Here is a 14,969-nt window from a genome sequence, read left to right as displayed (position 1 = left end):
ATATAAAGTAGAGTAAAAACATATGCAAGAAATATATAAAGTATAACCTGGATGAAGTAAAAGATTATAAAAATTACAAAGTTAAAAATTTTATAACCTGGATAAAGTAAAACTTAAAACTAAACATGAAAGCACATAGTGATCACGATAGACAGTGCAGTCCTTGGTTAGTTACAAAATATGACATGACTATTCAATATCTTCACAAATTTTAGTTTTTCTGGGGAACAGGAAATGAAATTTTTTTCACTTTCTAACAAATTTAGAGACAGTGTTTTCTTTTTAATTATTTTTTGCTGGTATTTTACTCTTTCTGGTAAATCTTCTAAGACAGAAAAGTATAAATTTTTAAATTTCATCTTATCAATTGTCGTACGTTCAATGAAGCTAAATAGTCCCATGAAGCTAAGGAAAAAAGAAACAAAATACTAATTTACAACATTTAGCAACCCTGGACGATTCATACATCTGCCAAAAAACCCTTAATCCTCTTGTTCGGTAGTGGATTGCCAATTAGATTTCTTTCGGTCTTGGAATTTTTTTTTTCTTCGCATATTATGCTAGAGCTATTCTAGAGAGGAATTAGATCTCTTCTAGAGATGCAAGTCAAAAGGAGTTGCAGTTTCTAGTATTAAATTCTAGAGTTAAACACACTATCAAAACAGCGGAGAGTATTGCTTCTATATGGCTTTTTTCATACAAACATTGCTTTGGGCAAGATTCATAATAGGTTTCCAAAAAACTTAATAAAGTATTTAAAATTAAAATAAATTGTTAACCGACCCTGATTGTACAATGTAGAAATAGTCGAATCATCATTTAATCTTCGAATCATTTACCCATTGCTTAAAGGATATTCGAAAATCTTGATACTCGTTTTCACTTACCTGTTGACAAGTCCTTTAGAAGCTGCCAGAACTATCTTCTTGGAGCTTTTTTCAATTATGCAATAATAATTGAATAATTATATTTTTATATATTCAATTATAAAAATATATATTTTTTTTCAGTTATTTTTTGAGGATTTTTCAATTATTGAATTTGAGGATTTTTCACTAAAATCACTAAAATAACGTGTACCAGTTAAGATGCCCGTTACTTAACGGGTATTTGAACATAACAATAGAGTTCAATTTTCTTAGCAGTGAATCATGCCTTTTAATGGAATTTAGTGAATAACGGGTACCTGTTAATACAAATAACGGGTATTTGAACGGATATATAAAAATGTAAATATATTTTATTTATCGACATTGCTTAAACTATGATTATTATACTTTGTGTTGAAAGGTTGTCATTGCTTAACCTGCTTCCGTGTTAGATTACAGAGCTGTAAATTAAGTAAATTTCTCTCAACGTCTGGGTATCCATTTCCTAGAAAACCGAGGTCTTTGTTCGCATTTGTCACGTCCTTTAGAATGTAAGTGAATATAATAGACAAGTTTCCATTTGTGTAATAAGTTCCTGTTAATAAGTTTCCTAAGCATGTGATCATTTATTCTCCAAACTCTGTTAAATCTAAAAAAAAAAAAAAAAAAAAAAAAAAAAAAAAAAAAAAAAAAAAAAAAAAAAAAAAAAAAAAAAAAAAAAAAAAAAAAAAAAAAAAAAACGTACAAACTTTATGAAAGTTAGAGACGCTACAAATCCTCATTCAGTCAAGCCTCATATTGTCTGCTAACGCTACCACAAGGCTGCGAAAGAAGACAAGCACATTATTAGGGCTGTAAAAGAATATACTAAAGGAATAAATGAGAAAAGGAGAAATTGTACTACCATGGAATATACTGAATAACAGGTGCCCGTTTAGAAAAATAACGGGTAACCGTTGGACAACGGGTATTTAAAAATGTAAATACCTTTATATTTAATTTCGCTTACCTGTTGACGAGTCCTTGAAAAACTGGCACGGGAGATGGACCTTGCTGGAGCAAGGAATTTATTCTCAATTATGGGCATTGAATCGTTCTTTCTAATGGAATCCCTTTGGATAGCCACAACTGGCTGGGTCATATTTCTGGGTAGTCCATTGGGCGGCTGAGTGCCATTTGTGGTGACTTTATTTTCGCTGTTTTTCTTCACAATTTCAATTCCATTCCCAATTGGATCTTTTTTCAATGAATCAGGTTCATTAACAACTTTTGTTTCACTAGAATAATATTTTAGTAAATAAATAATACATCAAATACAATGAAAGGAAATAAAATATATTATAAATTATAATAGAATATTATAATAAAATACAGTTAAATTACAGGAACATAAATGCTTTTCAAATACTATAATAAAAAGTAAGAAAAAAAAACAATAAGAAAAAAAATACTATAATAATAAAGATAAAAAAAAAGTGCGGGGTTTTCTCCCAACCATTGAACTCTTCTCTTTCCCGAGGAGACATAAAGTTTTTATAAATGAAAATCTGCTTTCTTCTGCTTCATTAGTCTGCTTTAATTATGAATGTATGCTTTTTCGATTTTATCTTTAATTGTATTTTAAGTATAACGTTCTTCAATAAATTTTCTTTATTAGAAAGTCAGAAGGTAGCAAAATCTGGTCTGATAGCATCAGTACTCATCGTAATTTCCGCAAAGTTTCTTTTATGCTGATTTTTTAACTGTTTTTTTTTTAAGAGGCGCCAAATACCCCCACCCCCCTAAAAAGAACCAAGATTAGTTTAGATGAATCGCCAAAAAAGAACAACTCGTCCCTATATTAAAATCTATGAAATAATTATAGGGGTCGCATGACCCCTTACAAGCCGGAATTTTTTTTCTTTTAGTCTTAAATTGATATATATCTGAGAATATTTTGCAGCGCCTTTTCACTGACTGTACTCATTGTAGTCGGCAGCTCTGGTCGTCTGCACACATGAATGACACTCGCTTCGCTTCGGTGATACTTGGGTCTCAGGACCTTGAATGAGGTCATTCCAAGTAGAATTTCTCATTTTTTTTTAGAATTCCTATACTTTAAAATTTTCTCAAGCTTCTAGTATATCTTGAAAAAATTTCATGTGAGTCTTGAATTGTTTAGCTATTTATAGAGTGCATACATACATACTTTCTTTAGCAACTCTCTGCTTATAATAAGCATAATTTTTGCACGTCATTAGCAGGCCTTACATCCTTTTTATCAGTTTCTTTTTCTCAGCTTTGAAATTTTTAAGTCCCAAAACCAATTTTCTGTTAAAAGTATAATTCTCTGCTAGAAGCTGACATTAATGAGAAAAACAATTATGAGAAAAATTATGAGAAAAACCCATAATTTTGGTTCATATTCACTACTAAAGAAAAGTGGACCTGGAGCTCAAAAATAATCAAATCCTCCAGGAGATGTGAATTATTTTGAAAATTTTCATTGTTTTTCAATTTCTACTACCTATTGCAGAACTCAAGAGTAAACAGCAACAACTAGTGGCATCAATGCACGATAATTTACAAAGGAGACGGGGCAAATGTAATTCTCTAAAATCAATAGGGGGGGGGGCAAACCTATCATTTTTTGACAAAAAAATGCCCAAAAATGAATTTTTAATGTAATTACCCCCCACCAAACAATGTGATTTCTAGATTCAGGGGGGGGGGGAGCAAACAGTGACAATAAGAGGCGTCAATAATATAATAGTAGCTTATAATAGTAGAATTGGTCGGCACCCATGGAGGGCTATTTTGATTCAATGAATGTTTTGCTTTTGTATGTTTTAATTGTTTTTAAGTAAGGTGAAGTGTTGCAAAGTTTTTTGTTTAGTTTTTTAGGTCATTTTCTTTTTCCTCTTTTCTTTTATTCACATTATACTCCGTTTTTCATGTGTATTATAACGGGTTATAAATAAATTCAATTCAATTAAATTCGAAAAGCTTAGAGGGGAGCCAAAGTTTTTTTTTCAGAATCTAGGTGGGCTAATGTGTCATTTTCTGAATATCTCCAAAAAAAATACCCAAAAAAGGCATTTCAATGAAAATACCGCTCAAAAGGGTATTTTTCTAAATCAAAGTGGTCAGAAAATCTAGGCGGAACATATCCTACCCCACTCAAACCTCTTCACACCCGAAACACTACCCCTACCCCATTTTGTCTGGACATTTCACAATGATCTCTAAATAAATATTTGGCAATTTGGTGGATAAAGTTCTTTGCACAGTTATAACACTTTAGCTAACTTTTTTAGTAAATTTTTAAAAGGGATGTCATAAACCTGGCAGTTGCACCATCCTCTTCATCATCATTTGGCTTTTGTACTTCAAGAACAACATCTTTTAGCTGCGATTGAGAGGTAACAGTCAAATAATTAGTTTCTTCCATAATCGGTTGCAACGCATAGCTACTTCCTCTATCTCCAACCTAAAATGATGATCAAAATGGTTATCAAAAATTGGAGCAATAATCCAGAACTAGACAGATTTAGAACTAAAACTAAAGCCTTATCAAAGATAGTAAAGAGGAGAGTGGGAAAGGCAGAAAGACATTAATGAGAAAGAGAGAGAGAGAAAGAGAGAGAGAGAGAGAGAGAGAGAGAGAGAGAGTAAGGTTGTCAAAATAAATTTTAACAAAATACTAAAGTTTTTTCGTGGGTTTTTCCACTACTTCTTAGCTATCTCACCTCTTTCGCTAATTACCATTTTCAGAAGCCAATCTAACAAAAGCCAAAGCAGACAAAGTCTTTTCTAAAATAAACGTGGAAAAGCTTTCCGAGATCAAGCTCATCAACCAATATCGAACAATTCTCAAGAACAGAATCTGCAATGAATTTTCATTCTAACTCTACTCAATTGTTTACTGTAACTTATTAATTTATTACAATTAAATGACCTGCTTGTTCTGTACTGGTAAATCATAATATAATACAATTATATTCTTGAAAAATACAGAAATCTTTAAGAAATCTTGACGGAGGAATATACAACCGCGCGTCAATATATTCTCTAAGACTGAGAGGCTAAATAATTATCCTTCAGATTAACCTGTTCATCAGTTTTTGTTCAATAGAATTGTGCGGGGTTTCTGGTGAAAATTAAGGTTTTGCAGGACACAAGGGCAGAAATCATCTAATTAGTGAAACTTGAACTCTTATAAATATTAAACTCATATACGAATCCTACTTGTTCTAGGTTCAAGTTCGAATGGACACCAGGGTCGGTGTTTAAGGGTCCTTTTCTTCTTCTATCATAACTAAATTCAGGTCTATAAACTGCACTGTGAGATCCTGCCAAAGAGTCAACCTCTTGTTCCCTCTTCCCCTCGTAATCAGTTTGGTCCTTCGACTCATGATACAGCTGTAAAGGGCGCATCAGAGCTCCGAATACCTATAATAAAATAATATAAATATAGTAATTTCAACGACGAGTAAATAGAAAAAAAACAATATAGAAGGCAAATAAATAGAAAGTTAACTAATTTAAAGAAGTGAGGTAAAATGGAAGGATAGTAAAAAGAAAAGTCTTTAGCACTTTAAAATGGGTGTGATACGAATTAAAATCTACAATCGCCATTGTGTAGCGTTGTACCTCTGCTTTCTATGAATTTAATGGTGTTTCCCCAAATTTCCCCGAAAGAAAATTGGATTCTCCAAAATATGCCTGAAAATTAACGTTAACGAAAATTACCGATTTGTATTTGGTGCTAACACTAGTGTGTTTACGAATACTCAATTTTCTTTTTAGAATCCCCTCGGGGACATTGTCTTCATTAACCTACATGGGGTACCCCGTCGTAACTTCCGAGCGAGAAACCCACTCGCTTATTGTTAACCACCAATAAAAACGAATTTCAGCGTCAAATGATAGCATTTTGACAAATAAACTTCATTTCAATTGCATGAGTAAGATTGCATAGGGTGAATGTGCTGCAGCAAATTCTGTATGTTAAAGCTTTCTGCTGAATACTTCTGAAATCTGATATTAAGCAAATTTGGTCTTACTGATTTCGTTTCGTTCACGCTCAATAAATCACTCAAAATTCAACTTAATGCTCAAAAAATACTTATGGACGCGAAATTCACAAAATAGCTCTTTACAAAGCAGGAGAACCATGTAAGGCCATTCGAAAACCGACTGGCAATTTCAAGGCAAAGCTGTCGCACGAGTGGTCGTCTTTATTACGGCAGTAGTCTCGGTATAGTGTTTTAAGTATTTGTTCAATACTATTACTTCCATACTTACGCAGCAATTGAGTACAAGGCCACCGATAATCAAATGAGCTCCACGCCAGCCATAAGAATCTTGGAGCCAAGCGGCGAAAGGGGCACACAAAAAAGTTCCAAAGCCTGAGCCACATACGGCAATGCCAGTGGCCATGGCACGTTTTTTCTCAAAATAAAAATTGACTAGCATCAGGGCAGGCAAGTAAATCAAGCCAAGTCCAATTCCTGAAAAGAGAAAATATACATAAAACAGATCCAAAAAATAATGAGTCTAGCTTATCTCCTTACGACGGGCGTAGAGTGAACGATCAAAATATAAGGAGGCATTTTTTTTTTTTTTTTTTTTTTTTTTTTGCGTCCCATGGCCATAGGAAAACGTCTTTTTTGTTGATTAAATTTTTTTTTCCAAAATATAAAATCTGTATATACAATTTTGAAATCATTCATCTTAAAAAAAAATCGATAAATTTTTATCTCTTCTCTGAAAAAATCTATAGTTTGAGACAATGTTATTGAACTAGTTAAAATTAGTCTACAAGTATATCTATTTTTTAAATATATCAAATTCAAACTAAAAAATTTGAAATCATACGGTTCTTTTTTTATAGCCTGTTACCTTATCTTTATCTTTTTATCCCTACAATAGAAACATAAATCTATCAAGGTGATTACACGGTAATTGTACAAAATTGGAAGAGAACGTTTAAGGCAATAGTTTTAGAATAAATCGTTGCCAACACTGAGGACCGGATTCAAAAACATGTTACCCCCTTTCCCCAAGCACAAAATTCTAAGTTTCCTTAACCCCTTCAAAAACCTTTATAGTATATTTCAACTTGATCCCACAGCCATGAGACAAGAGCAGGATATCCTGTAAGGAAATTTAAAATCGTCTTCTTTATGAAACCAGGTTATATGCAACTTGCAAAATAAGAAATTTTGGCGTGGCTTCAGACATACAACAAATAATAATAAAAAAAATAATATATAATAAAAATTCCCCTATGAGCAGGTCTTCCACTTTTCGGTTTGAATTTTCCCTATTTTTATATCAATTTTACCTAAAATTCCTTGCCTTTAGATCTGATTTCTCCCTATTTTTCTCCCTAGAAAAAAGAGATATTTTGCCTTAGATTTCCATACAATCTTAAAACGTAACGTAGAATCAAAGTGTTATTTTTTACTTCAGATAATGATATACATAAAATCTTTTATACTATCGAGAACCAATAAAAAAAGTTCAAGTAAGTGTCATCTTCAGCACTTCATCGCACGTAGTGTCTGCTTTCGTCTTGAAGCCAACAACAGCTTTCGGTATGCTGACGGTTGATGGAGTTTTACCTTCGTTTTCCAACCAGTAGCTGACTCGAATAAGTGAGACTAGTGTGACGTTCCCGAAACTATTTCGGATGTCTGTTTGGATTAATTTCAGGCGACTAAACTAACACTCAGCAGGTACATTACTAAAGGGTAACGAAAATATCAGTGATATGCATTTCCACAATTCTGGGTAGTTGATTTCACCACTGCGAGTCTTCAGACTAAGCATCTTCATCCAGTACTGCTCAAATGACAGGTCTTCAACTTGAGCATCTCCCAAATGAAGCTCAGTGACATCGGTCATTGCCTGAGATCTCCATTCTCCGTCCGTTTTTTGGACGCAACACTTTTCTGTTACAACAAGAAATCTCACAAATAGTGGCCTTAGAGATTTTAGCTTCAAATTTCTTGCATTCCTTGGTTCAATCAATCCCAAAATGTCTAAAATTTCGTCTTCAAACTTGAAACGGTCTTGAACGTGCTTAATTAGGACTATATAATAGTTTCAACAAGACTGGTAAAAGAGATCAATATTAATACTTGGCTCTTGATCATCTACGAGTTCTTACATTGAATCGGTTACAGCTATTTTCATATATGTCTTGTTTAAAGGCAGGTACTTATTTGAAAGGTAAGGATTCAGTTCGGTAAAGAAACCAAGACTGCGAATACAGTTTAGTTCCATGCAGGTTAGACGCAACATTATTCACAAGTTTGCTGACACTTACCTTTAGGGAATGAAGAAGTGGAGGCTCAGATTGGAAAACTGTAGTTAAAATTATTGGAGAGACCAAGAGAGTTGTCCATAAATTCAACTTTGTCAACTTGCTTTGTAATGTTGACTAGTTAAGGTCATTGGTTATAGTTCGGTCGTCAAACGTGGTTTTTATGAAATAAGGAGTAAAAGCAACCCGGTGCTCAATAAGCCTCTTTATGCAGACCTGAAAAGACAACCAAGGGGTCTGGGGGTCTGTCCTGGGGCAAGAATTCGGAGTTCTTTGCATTCAAGGAACTTGTTAAATTCTGCATACTTATCTCGCCAGGAAGGACTCCTGGAAAAGTGGGCATATATATTTCATTCCAAGTCTTCTAGTGTCTTTGGAAGTGACAAGCATGCATAGGATGAACATAAGTGAATAAGATGGCACGAGCATTTCAGATTCAAGATATGAGGCACCATGGCTTTCGTTAGCGTTGAAGCAGATCTATTAGCTCCAAGCATGACTTTAGTAGTATCTGCATAAAATTCAACAATATTTTGCCAGGGAATTGAGTTTCGTCTCAATGACTTGTTTGATGCAGTTAGTCAGACGCTCATCTGATCCATCACTACACTTAACCATGTGCAATACTTGAACATGAAGTTTTAGATATTTCTCACTAAGAAATATTACAATGATGAATTTTTCCACTTTTTGTTTGAAAAAATCAAACTTTCACTGAAAGTCCTTACTTTATCCCAGATTTACATGAAAATCCTTACTTCACTCCAGATTTTCCTTTGTCCCTATATTTAAAATAAGTGTCCCTAAAAGAAGTGATTTCTCCCTAAAATAGGGTAATCTCCCTAAAAGTGTATCATCAGTGTAATCTCCCTATGAGTATCGGAAACAAACTGAAGATTCTGTTGCATATTCGGTTGGCATACGTTAACTGCTGTGTAGGATCGTGGTAATTGACTGCTTGGGAGTTAACAATATTTCCAATTATGTATGCTAAGGTTTTTTTCCTGGGGGGTCCTTTGGGCTTATCTTAGGGGAGGGGTGACCTCCCCTTCTACCAGAGCGTAGATTTGGAGATATTTTCCCTCTCTCTTTCGCAATCAATTTATGGACATACGAAGGAAGAAAATATTTTTTTCTTATTATTAGAAAATCCCAACTAAGAGGAACAGTAAAAATGAAAAATAAAACGCTACAAAGTTGATAATTAAAGTTTAAAATCTTACCCACCAAAATTAGAATAAAATCTGGATAGCCCTTAGAAAATTTAGCAGTTTGAATCCACCTCATGTTCTTTTGAATGCAAAGATTTAAAAACAAAATGGTAGAATTCTAAGAATTAGAAAAAAGGAAAACACAGAGAATAAGAAAAGAAATAACGAAATATATAATGTACAAAAGGAGGCTAAAACGATGCGATGCCTTAAAGAATTACGCTCTCTCGTCCATCGCAACATTTTTTTGGGTCTGTGCCAAACTGATTAGAAATGATAGGGTGATATGCCACAACTTGTAGAGTTTGGATAAGATATCCGAATAAACGACAGAAAACTAAAAGCCGACGCCTGCATTCCAGAAAAACTCTTGACTCCAATCAAACAAAATTTATTTACTTCCATCAGTTTTGTGCCAGTGATAGTGAGATCTAATAAACCAAACATCATTCTCTAAGTTTCTAATCATGTAATTTTCTTAATGATGTGAACTTTCATCATTATGTAAGTTTTGAAATATCCCTGTTAGGTCAGGCGTTCGCCAATGTGAAGTTTTATCCCCATATTTATTCAAGATGTGCATTAATCATATGTTGACTAATATCGAATCTACCTGTTTTCTGGGCTACATTGATATATACTATATTGCTTGCCCAGACAATCTCTTGTTGATTAGTAGAACGCATATGATTAGGTCTGAATGTTGATAAATGTGGTTACCTAGCATTTAATGTAAAAACGCCATCTACAGTTTTAGCACTGCCATGTGGATCTTCTTCAATCCAATGTGCTAATGTATTAATGGGCTTGGGATCCATATTTACAGTAGGCCTTCTTGGCTACGTGAAGAGGCTCTTGTCGACATGAAACAAAGCATTCAAATAGGACATGGGAAAATCGTCACTAATCGTGGTCGTTACTCACGTCGAGCGCTTGCACGTCCTTAAAGTACTTTCTGTGATCACTCCGTTTTATGTCTGGTATGTACCCTCTGCCCGAGAAAAAGCAATTAAAATCAATTCAAGTGATGCATTTTCGGTATCTGAAATACCTACTTTATTTGCCTCGATTTCACACCTCTGTTAGTAAATACGGTGCTACGGATATTTCTGTGTCCATCGAAAGATTAAATACTTGTTTTAGCTGATAATGGTTTTTATTTCGCAGGGTTGTTCCCACCCGTTAATCCGATTGTTTTGCCGCTAATGGTTGTGTCATATTTGTGCAGATTGAACCTTTTTTGCTTCTTTTTCCAAGCACTATGCTTGATTTCTTTGTTTCTAGTTGCTAGTTGGAAGCTATTATAAAGTATGAATTTTGGTTTATCAATTGGTATTGAATTGGTGATTGAAGTTTTTTTGTTTCTTTTTCCTAGTACTCTGCTTGTGTTTCTTTTTTTCGTAGCTGGTTGGAAATTATTACAAAGTTCGAATTTTGGTTTCTCAATTGACAGGAGTAGAATTTTCTTCTCCAAATTCAGGAAAGCGCAGTTCCTAAAAATATTCTACCATACCTGTTTGGAAAAATTTAAAAATCCACTCAAAGGAAGTATCCTTAGACTAACAGTTTTGGGAGTTTCCTGTTGCGCACCCCACCTTAACTGAAAACCCTGCCAGAAAACCTGACATACTATTTATGCTGTATGTACATTGAATAGACAACACTTTTTTTAACAATGAGTAAGAGATTATACGTTTTCTTTACTTTAAACTAGCCTGTCGTTAGCATTTCGAACTGTTGTGACATTCAATATCTCTTATCAATCTTTACCAAAACTGTTTTGGGAATTTCCTATGGTGCTCAGAAAATTTGCTAAAGGGCCGTTTGTCTAACAGACAGTCATTCGACGCTGAAACTCGCAAAATAATTTTTAAGATATCAAATGGCCTTAATTTACTTTTACTTAGTTCATCCTTCTTACCATGAAAAATAAGACAAATAATTCTGTTTTTCTTTTTTACCCTTTGGAAATATTAAGAATAGTTTTTCCGTCCTATAAATGAAAGCTTTTTTAATTTTAAATTCAAGTTTTCTTTGAACATGCTAGAAATTGACTTACAGCTAACTTAACTCCCATTGTACTGTAGGTTAAAAAAAAGTATTCTGTAATTTTTTATTGCCACCTTCTAAAATTTAGTAATTTAATAAAAATATAATAATTTGATAATAATAAAATCTTTCCTATACACGAAAGGTTTGATTTTAGATTAAATTCAATTCTTTTCAAACATGCTAGAAGTTATCAAACAGCTTACTTACCTCCCATAACACCATAGGTTAAAAAGAGTACATAGATGTTTGTTGCCTGGGACGCCAAAACAAATGATAAACATCCAATAATAGCTCCAATTATCAAAGTCAGCCTACAACCAATAACGTCCGACAGTGCACCAACGAACGGACCTTAAAAGAAAACAAAAAGAAAACTTCAATTTCACATCATTGAGCATTTAACTATTGTAAACTAAATTAAGTAAAATTTGTAATTGTGAAGGTTATTAATAGCAATAAACATGAATAAATAATACGAGCATAATAATATTAATGACAATAAATAATAATAATATTATTAAATATAATATAATACAACTAATAGTAATAAACATAATAATAAAAACAAAATTAATAATATAAATACTGAAAACACAATTTATACTAGAAGGTAAGTAGAAATAGGACTAATCTCAGGAATTTCACCAGCTTGTAGAATTTCAACAAAATCCTGCTTTCTCATTATTCTTGTCTAATTGGATTCATCAATAAGACTTCCTCTTCAAAAAATCCCTTCCTCAAATCTACCGATTCTTCACGTTCCTCAACAAAATACAAAATCTTTCCCTTCTTTTATATTCTTTTCCCCAATATTTTATTTTTGAGCGTATACATCAATTTAAGGGAAAAAAAAACACAAAAATGTAATGCCTAAGATGGATTTTTGTTCAAAAGTCCTAAGCAATAACTAATTAACAACAAGAAATAATAAACAACAAGAAAAACACGAAAACTAGTAAAACTGGAAAAAGAAACATAAATAAAAGAAAAAGTATTTACCACAATAGCAATGCAGAAATGAAGAAGAAAAGATGCGTTAATCGAAGCTGACAAAAAAACAATAAAAGTCAGAATTCAATAACGGTTAAAGAGACCCTTGGCCTTGAATCAACAATATAGCCTACTAACCAGGTTTCGTGAGATTTTACTAAACATTTTAAAGCCGCTGACAGCTTAAATTTTAAGCCTAAAGAAAGAAGAAAAAAGTGATAGACAAAAACAAACAAGGGCCACAACATGAAGAACAAAAAGGAGACCGACAGGTGAAAGTAATCAATATCGATCATCATAAATCAACGCAAATCTTTAATCAACGTTATTATAAACGTAAATGCAATCATCATATAACCACTACTACCACTAACAACTCACTGCAGCACCAAGCCTCCTGAGACGAACCCAGCTACTCATGCTTCTTCTCCATCCCGATCTATTCAAAGCCTCTCATGCAATTATCATACAATCACTACTACTACTAACAACTCACTGCAGCACCAAGCCTCCTGAGACGAACACAGCTACTCATGCTTCTTCTCCATCCCGATCTATTCAAAGCCTCTTATGCAATTATCATACAATCACTACTACTACTAACAACTCACTGCAGCACCAAGCCTCCTGAGACGAACACAGCTACTCATGCTTCTTCTCCATCCCGATCTATTCAAAGCCTCTCATGCAATTATCATGCAATCACTACTACTACTAACAACTCACTGCAGCACCAAGCCTCCTGAGACGAACATAGCTACTCAAGCGTCTTCTCCATCCCAATCTATTCAAAGCCTCTCATGCAATTATCATATAATCACTACTTCTATTAACAACTCACTGCAGCACCAAGCCTCCTAAGACGAACAGAGCTACTCATGCTTCTTCTCTATCCCAATCTATTCAAAGCCTCTATTTACACCCTCCCAAGAAGTTCGATTTTCCTTAAATCTTTCCTTCTGACATCCTGCCATCCCATTCGGGGACGACCTGCTTTTAGTGTTGCCGTAGATGGTTGACCGACAAGGACAAGCTTTGGCGATTTGTCATCCCACACCCAGAGAACATTTCCTTGCAAAATTAACCCCTCTCTCATTATAGCCCAGGAAAGCGGGATTGAACTACATTTTTCGTACAATTTACTATTAGATTTCTTATTTCTATCAATATAACTTTCCCCCAAAAAATCTTCCCTTAAACTTGTAAATTATTTTTATTTCTCTATAAACTACAAAAGGTTTCCCCCAATATAAAAAAAAATCTAAAATTCCATATTTGCCCCCTGTCATCACTGTGGCTTCCGATATTCTAATCTTGGTTCACATATTTATCCTCAAAATGTTACAAACTTTTATCAACTGTGAAAAAATTGACTTTTTTGTTGGCAACAACTTTCTGAGCGCTCCGAAAGATGGAGGAGGATTTGTTAGATGTTTTCCAGAGAGATTATTTACGGAATTCTTTGAACACCGGTCTGACTAACCGTATTTCTAATAGTAAGTAATACGAAAAATGTAGTTCAATCCCGCTTTCTAGGGCTATAATGAGAGAGGGGTTGATTTTGCAAGGAAATGTTCTCTGGGTGTGGGATGACAAATTGCCAAAGCTTGTCCTTGTCGGCCAACCATCTACGGTTTCCGAGAATATCTTGGTGGATGAAAATCTTCTTCCGAGAATTATTTTAAATTTTTTCTACTTATAATTTTTTGGGACTTGGAATTATTTGGACTTGGAACTATTGGAATTCCATATTTGACCCTGATATTCTAATCTTGGTTCACATATTTATCCTCAAAATGTTACAAACTTTTATCAACTGTGAAAAAAACAAAAACAAAGGGCTTTGGCTATTCTACTTTAAACATCTTCACTCTACCCAGTGTCTTTATTAACAATACTACCTGGGCTAAGTGAATCTAATCACTTGATTTATATTCTAGTTACCCAAAATCTCCTCTTTAACTTTACTTATTCTCACTCTTAAACCTTTAGAAAAAAGCTCTAAGGTTCAGCCCTAATTTCAGTAATTTCCCCGGATTTAGTTAGATTCCCAAATCCTTCTTTCGCATTATTTCTATCGATAGAACTTTCCCCAAAAACTTATTCCCTTAAATTTGTCAATTCTTTATATCTCCCTATAGACTGTAAATAGATTCCCCCAATATAATGAAAGAATAAACAACATGAAACTTAGAATTAGTTAATTAAGAATTAATTGAAAATTAACTTACTAAGATTAGTCAATAAATTAATGAAATAATTAAGAATATAACTGCCAATTCAAACCGTAAATGGCAAAAGATACGTTGAAAATTACCAAAAAAAAAAAATTCAGACTTTGTACAATACCGAGATAAAAAGAGTCTTCATATTGATTGAATCTACGAAAATGTTTTCAAAACTTAAGCCTATAAATAAACTAACTATTTCCACAATAAAAAAAAACGTGGGCAATCAATTAAAAAGCTGCAACTGCTTCCAGGCAGCAACGACACTACCAGAGGATAAAATAACCAAAATTTTATATCCCTAAAC

At 33.6% G+C, this 14,969-nt stretch overlaps 1 protein-coding gene across 2 annotated transcripts in view; it reads right to left on the bottom strand.

Annotated features, from left to right (window-relative positions):
- The window catches only part of LOC136025989 (monocarboxylate transporter 14-like), an 88,436-nt gene that overhangs the window by 21,367 nt on the left and 52,100 nt on the right, over nucleotides 1-14,969 (bottom strand). For both annotated transcript variants that reach the window (XM_065702132.1, XM_065702141.1), the window contains exons 5-9: nucleotides 11,652-11,795; nucleotides 6,156-6,361; nucleotides 5,097-5,300; nucleotides 4,193-4,338; nucleotides 1,879-2,146 (exon numbers count right to left, since the gene is read on the bottom strand). In XM_065702132.1, the coding sequence (XP_065558204.1) occupies nucleotides 1,879-2,146; nucleotides 4,193-4,338; nucleotides 5,097-5,300; nucleotides 6,156-6,361; nucleotides 11,652-11,795 (968 nt within the window). The remainder of the gene's footprint in view (nucleotides 1-1,878; nucleotides 2,147-4,192; nucleotides 4,339-5,096; nucleotides 5,301-6,155; nucleotides 6,362-11,651; nucleotides 11,796-14,969) is intronic.

Source organism: Artemia franciscana, chromosome 1 (assembly GCF_032884065.1).
Source record: "Artemia franciscana chromosome 1, ASM3288406v1, whole genome shotgun sequence".
NCBI classification, from domain to species: Eukaryota; Metazoa; Arthropoda; class Branchiopoda; order Anostraca; family Artemiidae; genus Artemia; species Artemia franciscana.
This window is presented reverse-complemented; position numbering and strand designations above follow the sequence as displayed.